The 20963-nt window shown below is 36.7% G+C and overlaps 2 protein-coding genes across 3 annotated transcripts in view; one reads left to right on the top strand and one right to left on the bottom strand.

Moving 5' to 3' along the window:
- Nucleotides 1–312: 312 nt before the first annotated feature.
- Nucleotides 313–15389, top strand: cracr2ab (calcium release activated channel regulator 2Ab). The gene is made up of 18 exons (XM_049473313.1): nucleotides 313–518; nucleotides 1329–1396; nucleotides 2176–2440; nucleotides 2690–2801; nucleotides 2911–3085; nucleotides 3210–3356; nucleotides 4200–4290; nucleotides 5089–5184; nucleotides 5257–5444; nucleotides 5570–5641; nucleotides 5762–5807; nucleotides 5890–5966; nucleotides 8209–8665; nucleotides 9141–9279; nucleotides 10302–10383; nucleotides 12053–12269; nucleotides 12948–13024; nucleotides 13455–15389. Exons 3-18 carry the CDS (start codon nucleotides 2234–2236, stop codon nucleotides 13540–13542), a joined length of 2271 nt encoding a protein of 756 aa, XP_049329270.1. The 5' UTR covers nucleotides 313–518; nucleotides 1329–1396; nucleotides 2176–2233; the 3' UTR covers nucleotides 13543–15389.
- The window catches only part of prmt8b (protein arginine methyltransferase 8b), a 20288-nt gene continuing 14355 nt past the window's right edge, over nucleotides 15031–20963 (bottom strand). For both annotated transcript variants that reach the window (XM_022671206.2, XM_007252408.4), the window contains exons 7-10: nucleotides 18421–18536; nucleotides 16358–16508; nucleotides 16121–16242; nucleotides 15031–15886 (exon numbers count right to left, since the gene is read on the bottom strand). In XM_022671206.2, coding sequence (XP_022526927.1) covers nucleotides 15803–15886; nucleotides 16121–16242; nucleotides 16358–16508; nucleotides 18421–18536 — 473 coding nt within the window. In that variant the 3' untranslated portion in view covers nucleotides 15031–15802. The remainder of the gene's footprint in view (nucleotides 15887–16120; nucleotides 16243–16357; nucleotides 16509–18420; nucleotides 18537–20963) is intronic.

Raw genomic sequence — 20963 nt, 5'->3', positions numbered from 1 at the left:
GAGAGAGATGGAGAAAGAGAGAGAGATGGAGACTGAGATATAAAACTGTAATAAAATGACTAATAAAACACTACTTATTTACAATAATACTAATTTAATTACAACATTATTAATGCCTTTAAAATAAAAAGCAAAACTGAAAATAAATCCCTTATAAAGAAAATATTAAAATATATCCCTTATAAACAAAAAGTGTATAAATTCGTACACTAAGTTGCCATTTGCTTCAAACGTGTGACAGACATATATTTTGGGCTAGTTTAAACTTCTGAGAGGCGGGTTTTAGACTGACTTATATTGTAGACTGGCTGGACAATTTTGGTGGACCTGGCAACCCTGCAGCCGCAGAGCTGAGCTACAGTTACAGCTGGGTTAGGACTCTTCAGCGCTACAGGGGAAGAAGTGATGGTTTAAAAATGCTGTAAACGTTTACCTACATATAGTTTTGTCACTGTAGGTCAGTTTTCCGGGGAATATAAGGTTTAGGAAGGTTTATTTTCTCTCTAAAGATCTCTGAGGTAAGTTAACTCTTTAGTACTTTTATTTGTCTGACGTGCAGCTGCTGCTCGAGCTTAAAATCTTCTTTGGTTTGTTAAACTTTTTAGGCTAATTTTGTTAGGCTATAATGTTAGGATAATTTTGTCTAATTACAAAATATTCTGTATTTTTTTATGTAGAATTACAAAATTATACAATTCTATAAAACAACCTCGACAAAGCTGTAGCTTTTCGAGGTTGTTATTTAGGGGTTATTTAAAAGCTAATTTAACCCAAATCAACCAATAGTGGCATAGCTATGTGTGACAGACCCTTTAAAAGCTGTGTAATGTTCCTTACACGCTCTGTCCTTTACTTTAACTCATAAAGTTCCTTAGTGACGCATAATAAACATCCTGAGAGCATCACTACAGGGCAGTGTGTGAATGTGTGTTTATTTATCTGACATCATGATATTTATTTACAGAATGTAGGCGTTCTGTTTTAGTGATTAAGATAAAACCATAACTCCTTTTAAAGGTGTATTTTATCATTCAAATTCTTATACTAATGTTTTACGTTCTATAAAACTAGTTCTGACCTAATTTGTAGAACAAAATGTTAATAACAGTAATGAAATTGTTGTTTATGTCATGATTTTAACGAAATAAATATCCACATTCACAAGAAACAAACCTGAATGAGCTGCTCAATGAATTTACCTGATTCAATTTTAAAAGTGGTATCAGTAATTCAGAAATGAGCTTGGGCTCTTACGGGTTAATTATGAAACGTAGACGTCGTTGCTCTGTCATCTTTCTCCTTTTAACCTGATGTTCTTCTGTTAACAGCTCTGACCACAAAAGCCCCTTCCTGTTCCCTGAGAGAGCTGTGATGAGGCATCTGACGTTGATGGAAGGTGGGTTTTCGGTTTTGAAGACCATATTACTCAGACACCTTGAACCAAACTGGAGTGTCAGACACACTTTGAAGACAGACCTGGTTACTACAATAACATTATTCATCAGTTATTTGAACATTCAGAGGAAGTTACATAATAAATAAATGAAAGAAAAATACTGTTGAAGAGGAGCTCAGAATCTACTGATGATTTTCCTGTTATTTCTTTTCCAAACCTTCAAAAACAGATGGCATTTACCAAAGAGGATCATAAGATTCAAAATAAAGTTGACAAATAAGACATGACAATACATTACATTACTTTTTCATATTTTACTTTACTTTTTTATTTTATTAGAAAAAAAGACTTCTAGCACAAATAAATGTTCTAATTTTTATCTTTTGTGCAAATTTTATGTATATTTAGAAAGATTATAAGTACATGGGTGGATAATCTCCCCAAAAAAAACAACAATTTACATCTCTGACATTATTATAAATGCAAAAACTTATAAACATGTGACCAAACCTGATGTTTGTGAAGATGTGATTGCATTTATTGATACCAGCATTAGTGATGTCATCCCAGATGTACTGGATAGAGAACCATCATTGCAGAGAAAACAGTTCCACTTTATATCCCTCTAGCCCATACACATAATTAGTGCATATTAATAAATTCATATGGGATTTACAATAGGAAAATGGCATCTAATTCATGCTCTCCCTTAGCTTCTGACTTGGTGAATATAATAATAAGAATAAAATAGAAATAGATTCTTTTCTTTTTCCTTACAGTTTTGAAATGCTGCAGAATGAGAAGAGAAAACTGACCAGACTGTAAAGAGTCAGGACAATGTCAGAATTCCCACACAGTCACACCATGAACGCTGTCTGCAAAAGCTCGGATAAAGAACAGAACCGGCGTCGTCCACAGCCAAGGAAGGGCTTGGAAAGAAAGAAATCAGCCTTGGCATTGGCTGCAGTGCTGGAAAAGACAAAGGAGTTTTTCCAGATCTGTGACAGCGAGGGGAAAGGCTACATAACAAGCACTGACATGAGGGTATAGTGTTTTTCTTTTAATTTGATCTTTACTTTCTAACAGATGTTTCTTTATTTTGTTAAAGTTCTTTCAGCATCATTGCATGTGTACAGTATATTGCTCATTTTATTGTATACAGTATAATAATAGTAAAACTAAATGTCTTGCAGCAGCCTGATTTATATTTGGGTGTTTACTAAGTGGACTTGGTGTTGTATTGGTTTGATAGACTCTTCGAATATTCCCAGTAATGCCCTGCCCTTTTTACAGAGATTACACAGAGAGCTACCACTCTCTGCAGATGAACTGGAAGATGTCTTTGACTCACTGGACACAGATAGAAATGGCTACCTCACTCTAGGAGAGTTCTCCTCTGGATTCAGTGAGTTTGCAGATCACAAACTTGATCATGCCTGTCTCAGAAAATCTTTAATGCACAAAAATGCTCCAGCTTAGCTTAGTCTTACTGTGTTTCTTCCTTTTTGTCCCAGGTGATTTTTTGCATGGGCGTAGAGTGAGTGAAGTGGAGGATCAGATCTCAGGAGTCTTACCCAAAGTTCCAGAAGCCCTGTATCAGGATGAAGCACAATCTGCGAATGAGGATGATGAGGAGAGCCACTTCAGTATGTTGATGGAAAGCCTGGGTGCTAGCAATGTGCTGGAGGAGTCAGTGATATATTTTTTCTATTTTTGATAAAACCTGGCATAGCATTTACAAGCAGTTATTAGTGAACTAAATATATACAGGATGAAAATGTCTCTGTATTTTTGTCTTTTTCTCCATCTCTAGACCCAGTGAAGTACGCGGTCTGTGGGCTCAGCTAAGAAAAGACGAGCCTCACCTGCTATACAACTTTGAAGAATTCCTGGCCCGAGTCACAGCCCAAATCAGAGCAGCCCAACAAGAGGGGAAGGAGATGGAAAGTGCTCTCAGAAAGTAGGACTCAATGTCTATTTCTGTGTTTTTTAAGATGTGTAGAGATGTCACCATTGGATTTAGAATTGCTGTGGTGCATATAAGAACCAATAGGCATATCACATCATGGAGAACTTGTACATATGAGTATATAATATATGTATGTTCCTCAACTGTACTTTTTGAATCTTGTCCAGATTTTAAACTGAATTTATATTTTTCCCCTCTGTGCATATAATCCTCCATCTATGTTTTTTGTGATGTGTACAGTGACACGTTCACAGTAGAAGATTATCATAATACTGTATAGAATGCTTTGTATTCATGCCTAGTGACTCTTAAGCTCTTAAGATTTACTTAAATGTTCATATTTACATAATGTATAGCTCTATATAAGTTAAATGTTTCCCAGAATGTATTGCAAAATTTAAGAAAAATATTTCCTGCTTTGTTTGAGATATCATGTTGTGAAGTTCCTATTATTGTACTGGGTATTTCTGTTAATTAAGAGATGACATTCTTAAGTTTGTGTGAGTGTGTGTGCGTGTGTGATTTTACTGCCTATATATTTCCCAGACACGTGACATTTTGTACAAGGGTCTATTCTTTACATTCTCCAGAAATACTTTGCGATAGGCTCTTTAACTAATTGGTTGTTTACATCTAGGCATAGCATTAGAAATGTAAATACTGTGGGAAGTTGGCATGCTTTGGTCTGAAAGGCTCAGTTGTTTAACACTTTTTGCATCAATTCATTTGTGATGGTTTGTGTAATAACTGCTGATGTATTCAATAGTATACCTGTATGAACCTTGTGCTGCAAACAGCAAAATCGGCAAAATTGTTTACTTCCTTTTTCTACAGGAAGGCTGCAACACATGATAGTGAAATCCAGCGGCTGTATGAGGAAATGGAGCAACAGATGAAAAAGGAAAAAGATCAACTGCTTTTAAAAGTGAGCCGCATTTCCCACTACCACAAAAACATACTGTAAATAATTCTGTATTTCACTTAAGCGTATTGCTATCCACAAGAAAAACAACTAATGTAATAATTATAATATTATACAACTTTTTCCTCTATTTTTGTCTGTAGTAGTAAAGAAGAAGTGAACACACCTCTGTAGCTTTTCAAACATAAAGCACATTAATTTCAGCTAATTGTGAGGCACAGTGTCACAGTTCTGTCTTATAGCATAACATAATACAATTAAAACAAGACGATGTATTAGTGTGGCCTGTGCAAACTAATTCAGGGGAACTGTGGAGGTCAAGATGAGGTCTAGAAATCTAAGCTCATATGCTGGTAAAGCAAATTCCAAATATAACTGCATAATAAAGTTGCTACAGGACATTCTAGAGTAAGGGATTATATCTGGATAAGGCCAAATGATGCATTAAATGAAAATGTATTAAAACAGGTACATATCCAATCAGTTAAACCAATTCAGTAAGTGGACTGAAATGCATTTAAGCCATGCTATAGCAGTGTAAATGATCACAAAGGTGATTTAGATGTTGTTTTTTAATTATATGAAAAAAACTATTTCTAGAATTTCTAGAATTTCTAGGATTTCTAGAAACTAGTATGTTTTACTGTTGATTAGCTACAGGCTGTAGCTTTACTACAGTTCAGTTATGTTGCCTAAAAGGCCAATCCTGATACTTTGTTATATTCTAAAATTAGGACACTACAAGAAACATATTAATTGTTTAGTGTATTTTAATGACTTTTAATTATTTTCTGTCTCCAGGACTCGGAGCGTCTGCAACTACGCAGCCAAGACCTACAGCAGCAGCTGAGCAGCAAAGAGCAAGAGCTTGAGCAGCTCTTCCTCAAACAAAGAGGGGTGGGTATTACACTGTAGATTAAAAAATATTTAAAGATTATCCATGGTGTTTAATGCACTTTTCCACTTCAGTTGGAGCATCGGTATCGAGAGCTACACAGTGAGCAGCAGGAGAGTCGGGTGGAGAATATAAAGCTGAAAATGACCAATGAGGAACTCTCTCACGAGCTGGAGAACACCTGTCAGGAGCTCTCATTGGCTCAAGAACAGCTGGCTATTCTGCAGGAGAAGGCCACCAGGCTACAGCAAGAAAGAGAAATGTAGGCCAGTGCGCACACACACACACACATGCCAGTATTTTGTTGTACGTCTTTTTGTTTCTAGTAACAGAAGATGCATAGATACATTCATACAGTACACAAATGTGCTTATTTATCTCACACAGGGAGATGTACAGAATCACAGAGGGACTGCAGAGAGAGAAACAAAGCTTAATGAAGCAATTAGACCTCCTCAGGTATGCTGCTGTGAGCCCTGCATACAGAGGTTCAAGCATATAATCTGTAACACACTGTTTATCTGTCTATAATGCGCTATATAACAAAATGTATTCATAATTGCTGTTGTTGTTTTTCAGAGAAATGAATAAACATTTAAGAGATGAGCGAGATGTCAGCTCTTTAGTAAGTTTTTTTTTTTATTGTTTATTTATCTGTTTATTTGTACGTTTCTCACAGGCCACTCATTGATTCTGTTTCTTTGCAGAAACGCAACAGCTCGTTGAAGAGACTCACCCGTAAACAGCGACCATCCTCAACGTTGTTGAAAAATTCTGCAAAAAGGTATAATATTGCTATTATTAGCAACATTGATATTGATTGATATTGATCAGTGATATTGTTTGAAAAAGGAATAAATTGCAGAGTCTTTGTTGGGGTATGGGTTGAGTAGTGTAACAGTAATGACGTATACCTCAGTATTTAAAAATGATGATGGCATCTCCAGGAAATGTGTGTGGTTTAAGCCTCAGTTAGCTGGAACACGGTCTGTTGTGTTGTGCTAGTTTTTACTCAGTGGATCTGTTGCCAGTGTACAGTAACCAACAAAAGTGAGTATAATTCTCACATTTCTGCAAATATTTTATTAAACCTTTTCATTTGATATAACTATAAAAATAAAACTTAGAGAAATATATATAAATGAGAGTAGTCAGAGTTATGTGTCCTCTTAAAATAACTCGACACAGCTATTAATGTCTAAATAGCTGGCAACACAAGTAAGTACAGTACTTAGTGAACCTCACCATGGTCTGATCCAGTCTGGTACAGTCTGAGCCAGACTTGATCTGTGGTGAACATAACGTTATCATGCTTATCATACTTAGCTAATTCTTATGAGCTGCACTCTCCAATTCACAGCAGCTTAACTTTTGTATTTTATGTCGGACAGACAGTGTAACATTTATTAAATTATTTCAAATAATAAAAAATAACTTAATAGTAATTTTGCAGGTATTATTTTGAAATATCGTAGAGCACATGTGTCAAACACAAGGCCCGCGGGCCAAATGTGGCCCGCCACGTCTTTTTATGTGGCCCGCGAGAGCTTGTAAAATCTTAGTGTCTATAATAAATAGGTCAGAAGCGTTCTTTGACCAAAAAATACATTTCCCACAATGCTTGTCGATTGTATTACCCGCAAAGTTACGGCTTACTGCCACTACACGGCAGTGTAGTCATTGATGTGGAAACCCTGCCGGAGGGAAGGTGTAACTTCGCGGGTGGAATTGAGACATGTTTATCCCATAATATCCAGAAAAAGACAAGTTGATGCAGACGGACGGCTGTGCTTCAAGGCGAAAGACCGGTATGCATTTTGTGTTACTGACCAAAATAAACGCTTTTTAGAAGAGATATAAATTATGTGTAAATATTTATAAGACAATAGCTGATAAAATCTGTTTTAATGAGGTTAATAAACATCACTGTGACATCGCTAGTCGCAGTTTCACCTCAGCAAAGGACGAGGAGGTGAATCACTTATCTAACCAGCCTTTACTGATTTCTGCCCCCAATAACCCTTTCAATAACCTCCAATAGCCTTTAATAGTCTCCAGTAGCCTTCAACAGTCTAACCTTGCAGCCGTGGTGTGTTCTAAACTCCGTAGTTATAAACATCCTGAGGTTAGCAGCGCGCTAACTGACCTGTTTATAATGTAATCCGAGCAGTGACTCCGGGATGGCTGCTCTAAACTGCTGCTGTTAGCTGCTTGGGCTGAAATATGAACTGTAGAGAGCTGTATTATCCGGTTAGTGGGGTTATTTTATTTCATACACAGAAGAACTTAAAATTTTAAAAACGCTCCAGACTGGCTCAGCTGAGTCCTGTAGCCCGTGGCTGGGCTGTAGCTCTGACTCAGTAAAGACTGTGGGCTTGTGCTGCTGCAGCTCCCACTAGTGGTTGGATGAGGAAATGCTAAATCTGTCACAGCTCACAATTTTTGATTTTATATTAATTAAGCCTCTTTTCAGTATCAAACGTTTTGATCAAAGTTAATATAACTTGTATTTTATGTCATTTCTATTCACTTGTATAGTTTGGTTCTTGATTGATGGAGTTTTTGGATTTCATAACAGGATTTATGTTAATAGAGCAACAAGCAAACATTTTTTCCATGCAACTGTAATATTTGATTGAATAAATAATATATTGAGAGTTATTTAACATTAAGGAGTAATTACATTCATTTACATATATTACATTTGGTTACATTTTCTTATATTTATAAGTTACATCTGGCCCTCGGAGGACAGCCAATATGCCAATGTGGCCCTCGGCCAAAATGAGTTTGACACCCCTGTCGTAGAGTGTCATGGCAAAAAAGTCATGTAAAAATTGAATTATCTGCGCTACTTGTGCAGCATACTGTGCTCCTTTTTCCCAGTAATCCTGTATATTGGAGTAATATTTTAAATTTGGAGACAGATTGATAATATAAAAAAGTGGATACATCTCAACCCGAATATTGTAATAGTGTATAAAAAATAATATAGACACGCTATTTTTTCTTTCTCCTCTCTGTAGTGAGGATAAAGCTGAAGAACCGGCCCAAACTCCAGACCAGAAGCCTTCAACCACAGTGAACGGCTATGGCCCACACACAGCCTCAGGGTCTCAGCAGAATGCAGACCCAGGCACAGTGGCAGCAAATTCAGGCCAAGATTTGGTGGATGCTCCACCAGAGGGTTGGCCTTTGCGTCGGGTCATTTCCATTGAGGAGGACCACCTCCCACACCTGCTGCAAGGGGACCCTCATCCTCTAATTCATCAGCTGAGTGAGGAAGAGAAGGAACGAGGGGAGGAAGATGCTCAAATAGAACTGAACATGAGCCCCATCTATTCCTCAAATGCTTTCCTAGCCTCTTCTCATTCACCTCGGTCTTCCCCCGTGAAGAAGATCTTCTCGAAACAGAAGAGAGGGAAAGGGGGTGTGCCCTCCTCACCCAGGGGCCAGCCAGTAGGCAAAGAGACTTTGCAGAAGGTAAATGGTCTGTTTAATAAATAAATGTAAGTATGATTTATATATAAAAGGAAAAATATAAATTTTTCATATAATGAATGTCATTTTTTAATAATGTCAAATGATTTAAATCATGTATTAACATTTATTTCAAGTTAGATATTAAAGGATACTTTTTGTAAGTTTACTGTACAATATATGGACATAACCTCAATCATTTTTGCTGAAGTCAGTATTGCCTTTTATGATTTTTATGTAGCATGAAGCGTCCACTAACAGAAAAGTTCTGGTATGCCCACATTTTGTTAAAAAATACATATTCCAATAGCCAGATTTTTTCTAATAATTAGGTATTAAAAAGAGTGCAACTACATTATTAGGCTGTATATCTGTGGCATAAAAAAATAAATAAAATGGCAATTAAATTTGTTCAGCGTTATTATTATTATTTCTTCGTCCAAAGTAACAGGCCTACTTTTTGTGTTTGTGTCTTTAGGGTCCACCTGAGGGGACTGTGGCCACCCCAGAACGCCTCTTTAAGGTTATTTTAGTGGGCAACTCAAGTGTGGGCAAGACAGCTTTTCTGCGCCGCTTCTGTGATGGCCATTTCCATGCAACAACAACAGCTACTGTGGGTCAGTTTCACAATGACACATGACTTCTTTTGAATTTTTAATTCTTAGCCATTTCAGATGTGCCATCAGTGTGGCTGCAGAAAGAGTTCTATGCATTCAGAATGTATTTGTTAATATAAGAATAGACCAATTCTGCCTTATTTCAATGACCACTATACACTGGCATGCCAAAAGTCATGGGATAGCAGAAGGTGGCTTGGAAACACCCACATCTGTATAAGTTGTAAGATAAAATCACCAGCACGGCAAGTTGACATGGATTATTGATTGAGTTTGAGTGAGGCCAGATAATGGGTGCCAGATGGATGAGATTTTACATTTTCATGGGCATTAACATTCCTCGATTCACAGTGTCGTGTGTACTGGAAATATAGAACATTTAAAGCAGGCGGTTCCACACGCAAATATCTAACGATCATATTGCTAAAATCATATAACTCATTCTGTAGAGTAGTACAGCAATGTTCAGTAAGCTACACTTCTTATTAAAGTTGTCACATTTCCTGTTGTACATCTAATCTGATCTGAAAAATGTGCTGCTGCTTTTTACACATACTGACTGACAGGCAGACTGATATGGCACAGAAAAAAGTGTTGGTATGCTAGATTTTTTTCCCTGTTGTAAGAGAACATGAAAGAATTGTATCACATGAGATGGCTTGGGAAGTCACACATTCTCCGCCTGAGTCCTTGAACGCATTTTACAGGAGATTATGTCAAACTTCATCAGCCCAGCCCAGCTCACAGCCCACACAGGACACAAGCGGCTCAGCTTGTAAATATACTGAATAATGCCTCCTTGTGGCCATTGATTGACATTGATTTAAAAACACAAATACACACATTATACACACTTTCTAAGATAAAGTGCTACAATTATTCTACAAATAATTTCCAATGATAATTGACAGTTAATCCAGGCCTGGAAAACTGTCCCAGTGTGTGTGCTTGTGTGTCTGTGTTTTGGAAAGTTTTGGATGAATAGAGATGGTGAACTAATGTCCTACTGTCTGTCTGTAAAGGTATTGATTACAGCGTTCGTACTCTGAATCTGGGAAATAGTCATGTGGCTCTTCAGCTGTGGGACACTGCAGGTCAGGAGAGGTGAGTAATTTAGTCAACAGTTGGTTAATTGCTGCATTTTGGTTGTTTAATAGTGCTACTTCTTATAATTTGCACTGTAGCAGTTTATTTTTCTATATGTTTAACTTAGACTGCATGGTAAATAAATACGTCAAAAAGCTTTCTTAATAGCTTTATTTCTTCTGGATGCAATTTAAGATCAACTGTAGGCCTTACTGGACAGTGGACGGTATCCAGTATTCATTGCTTTTTACTAAAAAAAAAAGTACTTATTTTTTATTGATTGTTCTGTATTAGTTTCACTTACTAATAATAATAAAGACCTACATTGGTGAAAATACCTAAGTTGTCTGTAACTGAGGCCCTATGTCAAGGTTGCAATAAGGAAAATTAAACACATCAATATTTCACATGTGGATGTGTTTAATTTGCCTTATTGCCACAGAGACTGCACTCTAAAAAACAGAGGTACGAAAGGAGTACTTTTTTGTACTCAAAGGTACACTGTTAATTGTACCCTCAAAGGTAAAATATTGGTCTTTACAGGGTCAGATTTGTGCCCTCTGAAGTACAAAGTCATTCCTAACAGCAATAAGTTTAACCAGACAAAAGGTACATTCAGTATTCTGTATCACTGCACTAATAAATAATATATATTTGAATTGCACATTTTTTTATTTGAAAGCCAGACAATTTTGCATCATGAGGTTCTTGACACATATTTAGTTGATGATAATGTTTATAGTCTTTATAATCTTTACTGGCATAAAAAACATGGGTACAAAAAAGGACTTTCACTGAAGGTACTTTTTCATACCTTAATATAAGGTACAGCCCCAGCAACAAGCTTTGTACCCTTTTAAGTACAAATCTGTACTTACTTTTCTTAGTGTGTGTGTTGCTAATATACACTGTACAGAATCAGTTTAGGTTAATGCTAAAGCATAAAACAACCACATAGTTGCAGTCCATTATCAAGGGGGCTGATTTTTAAAATATTTTTTTTTCAGTGCTTAGTTTAATTATGGAAAATTCAGAATCATTAGCACATTATCTGGCTGAAGTGTAGATGTGGAACAGTTTACTGACACATTACTTTCTCCATCTTATAACAGATACTCAGGTCACTGACTGTCTGTCTAAATAACTAAATCAGTTCTACATTCATGTGTTCAGGTTAACTCTGTTATGAGAGGTAGCAATACAAAAAAATGACATTTTGTAAATTCCACACATTCTGGAACATGAACTGTGGCTAATTGCATAAATATATGTCACAGCCCTGTAACAACATGTAACAGATTAGTGAGTTAGAGCAGTTAATCTTATCGAATCAGAAGTTGTGCTGGTTTTTACAGACAATACATACTTTAGGACTTTAAGAATAAGGCTGAGCTCTTATTCTCCTAGATGCCAGACACTTCACAGTAATTGCACATACAGTTAACTGGGGCAGTTCCAGCAGGGCATACATTTCACAAACTAACTTGTGGCAAACGTACCATCCTATAACAGACTGTGTCACACTGTTACACCTGCCGGGGAATGAGATGTTTTATGCAGCCACAATGGGGCTATTTAAGAGGTAAAAACTAGTGGCTGATAAAATTTCTGCATCCACAAGATCTTTGAATGATGGACTATAAACATAACTCCTCAGTTTTAATGAATCTTGTCTGATCTCTTACAGGTATCGAAGTATTACTAAGCAGTTTTTCCGCAAGGCTGATGGGGTGGTGGTGCTCTACGATGTAACCATGCAAAGCAGCTTTAGGTCAGTGCACCCCTGGCTTGTCAGCATACAGGAAGCAGTAGGGGATCCCATTCCTATCATGCTACTTGGCAATAAATCAGACATGGAGAGTATAAGACAGGTGCCGACTAAAGAGGCAAAAAGACTGGCTGAGGTAAGTTCAGACCTTGTTTAACTGACAGAAAAAAGTCATACAAAATGACTAACACTAACATCTAGACATACTGTCTATGTGCTACTAAATATTTAAGAAAAAAAAAACACATGGAAACATTTATTAAACAAAAAAAGTGTTAAACATACCAGAATATGTTTTATTTTTTATTACTTTTTTTGCTCAGATGACAGCTTTGCACATCTTGCCATTTAGATTTTTTTGTCTCTTAATGTGTTTGAGAGCATCAGTTGTAAAGTTGTGAAGAGGTAGAGTTGGTATACAGTAAATAGCCCTATTTGAGTAATGTTCTAATCCATATTATGACAAGAACTACTCAATTAAGTAAATAAAAAAATACTTGAAGAAATTAAGGTTGGTAGGTCGGAAGCAGGAAAAACTCAAACTTTTAATACTCTTGGTTTCAGAATAAACAATAAAATGAGGGGGTGTCCCAATATTTTTGTTTATACACGTTTTTATGCACACATTTTTATTGTTTTTCATAAATCTTCGAAGATATGAATGTAATGAAAATTAGCTTAAAAGACCCATTAAACATTAATATTTAAAGCCTTATATAGGTTTAGATTTAGATCCATATCTAGACAATGGCATTATAAGTGTACATACATTCCTTTATGTTCTCTTATTCACTGTTTTTTTTATGTTTAACAGGAAACCAATTTAATGTTCTATGAGTGCAGTGCTTACACAGGATACAATGTGCTAGAGGCCATGTTACACCTGGCCAGGTAAGAGATTATATTGGATATTGACACTCTGTTTATTTTCTGATTGATCTTATTGGAAACCAGGTTTATCATTTAAAACAAAAATGATATGGTCTTTACGGTGACCTAAATAAAGCAGCAAAAGAGGAAACCACAGCAGTGTTTGTGGTGGCTATGACAGGAAGGTGTGGGTGATGGGAATTATTTTTTTGTGGTTGTTATCTGTTCAGTGAGTGTGTGTATGGTGAATTATATGCATATCAGTTTAGTTAAAATGCTGTGGACACTTTGAGTTCCAGTATTTTGCAGTATCTTGTTGGACATTATTTATGTATGGTTTATTAAATGGAATGCTGTGTATCCACAGTCTACACTCTCTTGTTTATGTACTGTTTACTTGGTACTGTTTGGCTGTTTTTATATTAAATGAGGTTTGTGTTTGTTGATTCAGGGTATTGAGGGAGCAAGAGGACAGGGTGTGGGAGAACACAGTGCGACTGGTGGATCAGCCAGTGAAGAAGAAATCCTGCTGCAAGTGATCGCACATGCACACACAAAGACTGTATGCCTGTATTTGTGAGGTCTTTTCATTGACCTCTGGACTACTCTACTTAAATGCTGCTCTGCCTACAAATACATATAACCCCAAACCTGAACCTAGACCTTTTAACCCCTTATATAAAAGCTACTTTTTTGGGGGAAAAGCCCAAATATATATATATATATATATATATATATATATATATATATATATATACATATATACACATCTGCTGCTGTGAGGAGCTCAGCTCTATTGTATAATGACCTCTGAAGAGCACACATGATCATGAATTCTACATACTTATAAAAGACAATGATTTAGATGCTTAACCCCTAAAATCCTGTATGTATGCCCACACAATAATCCCCCAATAATCACACAGCTGTCATAATTATCACAGGTTCTATAGACCCCACAACTGACCCCTGTGGAACTCTGCAAAACTTGCATGCAAAATATACATCCGCAGTTGTTTCTGCATTTGGATTTATATAGTAAATTATAAATATAATAAATAATAATAATTATAAATATGAGGTTCTAGGGGTTAACTAGGGGTTAACAGACTGAGAAGATTTTTACACACACGCGCACACAAAAAAAACTCAAACATAGTTATGAGAAGTTTTGTTTTCTTTGGATCAAACTTTTAAGTGCAGATTTTTTTTCTGTTAAAGATTGATTTATTTATTTTCTTTATAATGAAATATCAAACTAAGGCCAAATCAGAAAATGTTGTTACAATATGGAAAATGCAAAAAAAAAGAAAATAAATAATAAAAAAAATAAACCCAGAGTATTTATTACATTTACTTTGACTTATATTTAACTGCGGACAGTATGAACCCAAGATATTTCAAGTTTGTTCTTGCCAACGTTTTATTTGTTAATATAAAAGTTAGGATGGTAAAGCATTTATCAATTTGTAAATTTGGCGTTTTGGTACTGAGTACCAATTTAAAAAAAAAAGTCTTGCAAAAGGCGTGCAACAGTCTGGGGTCACCTTTTCACATTTTTCATTTAAAAAAGTTTATATATATTTAATTATATTTATATATCATTTTCTGTATATAAAAAAGAACTGGAATACTGATTTGTTTGACAACATTTAGTTAACACAAAGTTTTACATAGAAGGATGTTTTTTTTCATGTCCAGACCTGAAATTAAGTTGATCAGACAAACGTGGATGACATTGGGTTCATACTGTCTACAGTGAAACAAAAGTCTAAATAAATGTAAAAATGGTTCATTTTTGTATGCATTTTCCTTAGTGTTGCACTTTTTTCATTTGGGGTTGCAAATGTATTAATAATGAGTTGTAAAAAATTTTTTTCTTTCAAAATTCTGTGCACAAATATTAACATAATATTGTTGTGTGATTTAAAAATATATAAAAAAATGGGTTCAGTTTTAGTTAAAAAAAAAACTTATAATAAATTAATCTTGTAATAATTAAGTAAATAGACTAGAAACAGGCATAGTTTATTCATCTCTGATTTATTTACCACTTCCAGCCCCTGAAATTCCAAGGAACATAACAATTACTGCCTAATTAATGTTAAAATTATGCCTCAAACCAAAAAAAAGCTTCAAATCAATTATATGATTCTTGAAAAATAGTATCTTAACTCAATAAAAGCAACAATTCAGAAAGCATGCCAGCCACAATATCAAACCATCCAACCACCAAGCATTTAACAAAATGAACAATTAACTACATGTAATTATGAGGAATAAGTTAAATTATTTTAAATGATTTTAAAATAAATAATTCAATGTCTTGCTCTTAAATACTCATCTTTGTCCATGCTGATAAAATAAACATTCTTTAAAGTCTTAACATGTGCACATGATGTGTGTTTATTTTTTATGGACCTGTGTCACCTCTTCTTGTTTCACATTGGCTTATTATAGATTACTGTTACAGTTCTTTCTTCCATGCTTTCTTTTCTTATTTCTAAAATAAAGGACAACTAAGACATTCTCAAGCTCATTAACGGTTACATTCAGTGATGCTCTCTTATAGCCTTATAGTTTTAGAGGACTGGAGGACTGATGACACTATTGCTCATTTTTTGTTTTATTTATTTTTTTTGCTGGTTTTGCACGGATGATGACATCACATTGGACCTGTGTTTTATTCCTGATCTCTCCTATTTGGTCAGAAGTGTAGCAGCATGTGATTCAGCCTCTTCAGCCTGGCTTTCTGTGGTCAGCTCAGTTTTTAGGGAGGTGTTGCCCCCTGCTGGAGCTTTACCGCATCTTGTAGTCGTGGGAAATGGCTGCATCACATAGCTGTCCTTTGAAATCCAGCTCAAAGGTGAAGTCCAGGTCACGCTGAGAGAAAGAAAAGAAAGAGGGCTTCAGTGACTGTTCCAGTGACTGACACATTTATTATTTACTTCTTTTATTTGTTTTTTCCTTCATCTATTCTGTTTTATTACACCTACTCGAATGCTGGGCTCCTCTTGTGAGTCTGGCCCTCGTTCATTCTCTCTCTGCCTCTCAGTTTCTGCCAAGGCACCCACTCTTTCTCTGTTCTCTGTTTTCTGTCCATTCACTGCCTCTTACCTCATTGTTTTCATTGGGTTTCACAGCAATGCTGCCGAGGATCTCCTCCCCTCGTCGCACAGTCAGGTAGTCCTCCAGGTAAAACACTGTTTGCTTCCAGTGAGTGCTGGGTGCATCAGGTGCTGAGAATATAAGAAGATAATTTTGTGTATTCTTATTTTATTAGGTTAACTTATAAGTTATTAATGTGCATGTTGTTTCTAGTGATCACTGAGATGTTTGACAGTAGAGCTGAACCTGTGGAGAAGCCGGTTTTCTTGTGACACTTGGTGAACTCTATGTTGAAGTAGGTGACGAGGGCGTGGATGTAGTCGTTCCTCTGGATCTGAAGGCAGAAAGCTGAGGTAAAGGCCAGATCCTCCAGTTTCACCGTGTAGATGTCCACTTCCTGCAAATACCCACAAACATCAAACAGATTCCCATGTACAGGTTCTACACTGAAAACACAAAGACTAAGATCTAAATGTATTCATTAAAGGTGCCTTATAATGTTTATACAGTAAATGACTTTGGTAAAGCCAAAAATGTCCAGATGCTGTTTTACACTTCCTTCTGTTTTGGCCCTAGAATGAAACATGCTGATTTTTATTTTATGGTAGGCTTATGAATAATTTGTGAACTTTGTTCTGATTGGCTGCTTGGCTGGTATACCATACCAGCTGTCATGCAACCACCTAGCAAAAGCCTGGCAACAATTAGGCAATAGCAATCATTTTACCACATTGTAGCACCCATCTGGCATCCACTTAGCAACACCTTAGCAACCACTCAGTAACATCATGTCAGCTGATTGCAATACTGCTGTAATTACAATGCCACACTGTAGCAACACACAACAATGGCAACACTAAAGCAACTGCTTGGTAACATCGTAGCAACCACCTGGAACACCATAACAACCATTAAAGCCACCTCTAATCAACATCATAGCAAACACTTGGAGCAACCACTAAGCAAGGACCTGTAAACAACATAGCAATACCCCAGCAGGGACCTGAGAAACTATAGCAACCACCTAGCAGCACCATTGAAAGCACATGGGAGCCACCTATTATTACTTATAAGGTGGGATACCTAGGATACCATAGTAACCCCCAAGCAAGCAAGCATTTAGTAACACCATATCAACCACCTGAGACACTATTGCAACTAATAGTGTAGCTATTGGCTAGTTTCACAACCAGCATAACTAACTTCTAGTTATCTATGCTGAATAGTGTAATAGCAGCAAAGCTACTATTCTTTTGAGTAATCCATTATAGACATATTCGGCTATTTTAGCCAACTTGTCTGTGTTCACAGAATACAAATCACTGCCGAATGGACAAAGCCTTCGCTGAGCTTTTGATCACTGTGTCGGCAGCAGATCATTAACTCCACTCGTTGTCCCGTTTGTTCATCTCATCCTTTCACTGAGAAAATCTAACAAAGGAGTGGCAGGACATTCTTCAGTTCAAAGAGGCTTATACCCCAGGTGTTTCATAGGAACACCAATAGAAGAGCTAGAGAAGTGCATGCTGATACTGAAATCTCTTCTTTTCTCTTATCTGTCTGGCCCACTGTCTTTTTCTTTGTTATTTTTTGTCTGCTTCCTTTCTCTCATATTTTCAGCATTGAAAATGCCTTTGCAGAAAAGCAGATTGTAAAATGGCAATCATATAAACAGCTGCTTATATTACAGTGGATGTGTATGGCATTATCTGTGTAGTCTAGACTAATATCTTCAGTTATTATAATGGCAGTAGAGAATATTTGCACAGATTTAGACATTGTAAATGCTTTTTACATTTGATAGACAGTCGATATATATGTGCAGGACTCTCACTCTAATCTCACTCTAATCCCTGAATGAGTACAAACACATTCCAACAAATTCCAGTAAGTTTAGAATAAGTGTGAATTGCATATGATATGCTCTGTTAAAAAGCTCTGTGGAAGTTTTGGCAAACTGAGATATTAAATGGCATATATTTAATTTTTAAATCAGTTTTAAATACATACATGTGGTGATTCACAATATGCTATTTTGTTCGTATCACGCAGCTCCAGCGTGAGATGCTCTCAGAGTCAGTTGAAGTGCTGCAAACAGTTTAACGACCCTGTCATCAAACAGCTCCTCAATGATAATTAGGTCATTATGTATCGCCTACACAACATGTGTCCTGAGGTAGCGCCTAGTCAATGTGCTCTATGAATCAGAGCAGGGCTTTCACAAAGAGCACACTCAAACTCAAAGTCACATTCACATCCTCGCTCTCTGGCTGTCAACCCACACACTCGCACACCCTCTGTGCTCCTACCTTAATAAGGCAGGAGTTGGTCACCACTTGTTTTGGGTCCACAATATCAACCAGTGGTTCCATCATTGCAACGTTCCGAATGCAGGTCATGTCAAAACCGTAGACATTCTCCCACCCTGGAAGGGAGATGGAAAATATGGTTATTTCTGTGAATCTGTTCAAAATATAGACTGTGTATAGCTGAACAGAGCATCGTCTCTCAAAAGTGAAGCCACTACAGGTCGGGCGCCCCCTGCTGTTCGGTGTCAGAAAGCTGCGTAACTCCACCCATCCCCATAGGTTTCAATGGCAAAACAGACAACTTTCAATCACGTTTTTTTCTAATATACTATAATTCTACCTCCTTTATTTAAATGCAGCTAGTGTAACCTCTGCTTATGTTGCCAATTTTTTAAATCCCCACAGAATTCGTTTTAAAAAATGTTATTCAGCTCTATTCAAAAAAGGTGTGGTTATTGTAAAAGGGCTGTTTTAATTACTTCTTTAAGAGCTTAATGGCAAAACGTGTTTTAGTAAATAAGATTTTGGAAGTTTGGAAGTGTGGAGCTGAAGAATAATTTGGCCATGTGGTCATGAGGTGCTATCTTGTGAGTAAGTTTGAACACTTGTCATTGTGCTCATGGCAAAAAGATATTAATATGTGGAGTGAGGCCTCAATCCACAGAGTCATAGAGTTTGTACTGGGAAACATTCAAACACGGGCATTACCATCTACAGTAGACAGCAGAGTAATGATGGTGACCAGCAACCTCTGGCTAGTTAGAATTGTCCATGTAAAATGGTATGAAGTGACTTTTTTAGTGCAGGAGGTTCCACGCACATATCCTTCAGATCAATGCATCGTACTTTACCTTCCACGGGACATGCCAAAAGTCAAGGGACATGATATTTGTTCTGTTCCCATGAAATTTCGGCATGTCAGTGTATTTGTAATCAATGCAGAATTACAGGGAAGTCCACAGGGTTCACTCATTTTTGTTCACCTTTACTTGTAACTGTATCTGTCTGCCCTGGTTTTACTGTACTCTCTATAATGAGACTGTTGGCAGGTTGACAAGTTACAGTCATATGATGAGTCTGAAATCATAGCTGAAGTGAGATGTTAATGGGGTTAAACGGAGTGAGTCGATAAAACGGTTTGGTTCAGAGGCCCTTGGCAGATCTTGTGAGGCATCCTGGGACTAAAACGTTGTGACACCATCTGTTGTGTCTGCAAAGAGACATTAGGTCATAATTTCCTCTCTATTTCAGTTTTTTCTCTCTTTACTTCAGTGTAATTTTTTCTCCTGCCTCTTTTAAGCTGTATACACTGTGAGCACCCCTTCCTTAAATAAAACTGAGCAAGCTCACAGCAGAGCTCAGGTTGCTTGACTGTGAGTGTACAGCATCACTCCAAAAAACAGGGAGGACCCTATTTTTACTCAAAGCAGGGTGAGTCAAATGATCTTTCTTGGTCTAAAGCCACAGAGACAACAACACTACACAGTCTAGTCAGAATATTATGACCACCGAGTTGTTTCTAGTTTACACTCAGCTTCCATTTTATTAGCTAAAGTGACCATGTAGGACAGCGGTGTCTAAAGATTTTTTAAATTGATGTTTCGTTTCATAATGTCTCTTTATATTATAATCCTTAATTACGGCAACTGATTCCTGACAAATTAAACATTAAACTTAATTTTACACACTTCCCTCTGAACTCAGTTAAAAAATAATCATTTTCTTAACATGCCTGAAATGCTCTGTATTTGCTGTTTATTTTCATATTCTTTGGAGTTGCCATATTCTCCCAAAAGCTTAGGAACATTAATGTAGGCATAATGAACAAAGGAAATGAGTTTAAGATTGGGTTTATGTGATAGTGACACCTAGCGTTCAAACTTTGAATCTCACATTTTAAAAACCTGCTTAATAGCGGGACAAATTTCATTTGCTGCTCCAAAAAAGGAAAAGGGCTGCAAATGGCCCATGGGCCGTAGTTTGGACACCCCTGATGTAGTAGTTATGTAGTAATATGTTACAATTTCTGTAATGTAGTAATTACAGACTGTTGTCCAGTTATTGTTCACCTTTTACCCTGTTATTCAATGGTCACTGATGAAAGACTAGATGATGACCAACACAAAGTGTGCAGCAACAGATGCAGCTTATGACTCTGACTTTACTTTATCTACAAGGTGGAGCAGCTTGGAAGGAAGAAGAGTCTAATAGAGTGGAGGACAGTGAGTGGGCACAGCGTTTAAAAACTCCAGCAGCACTGCTGTGTCTGATCCACTCACTGTATCAGCACAACACACACTTACACCTTATAGACCACCACTATATTAGGTCACTGCAGTGCTGAGATTGATACCCAAATACCTAAATAATTTATAGCTACTCTATGATGGTCCTGCGCAGTCCTGATTTTCAAATAAAAGGGTAAAGAAGAATAAAAACAAAGTAAGCAGAGAAACAGAACAGTACTACACTACTACTATGACCAGTGTATGTGACAAATTGGACTGTGAATGCAGAAAAAAAAGTGTTCATTATATTCTGAC

The sequence above is a fragment of the Astyanax mexicanus genome, chromosome 2 (genome assembly GCF_023375975.1).
Source record: "Astyanax mexicanus isolate ESR-SI-001 chromosome 2, AstMex3_surface, whole genome shotgun sequence".
NCBI lineage: Eukaryota > Metazoa > Chordata > Actinopteri > Characiformes > Acestrorhamphidae > Astyanax > Astyanax mexicanus.
The sequence above is the reverse complement of the archived record's forward strand: the minus strand, read 5'-3'. Positions and strand labels throughout refer to the sequence as shown.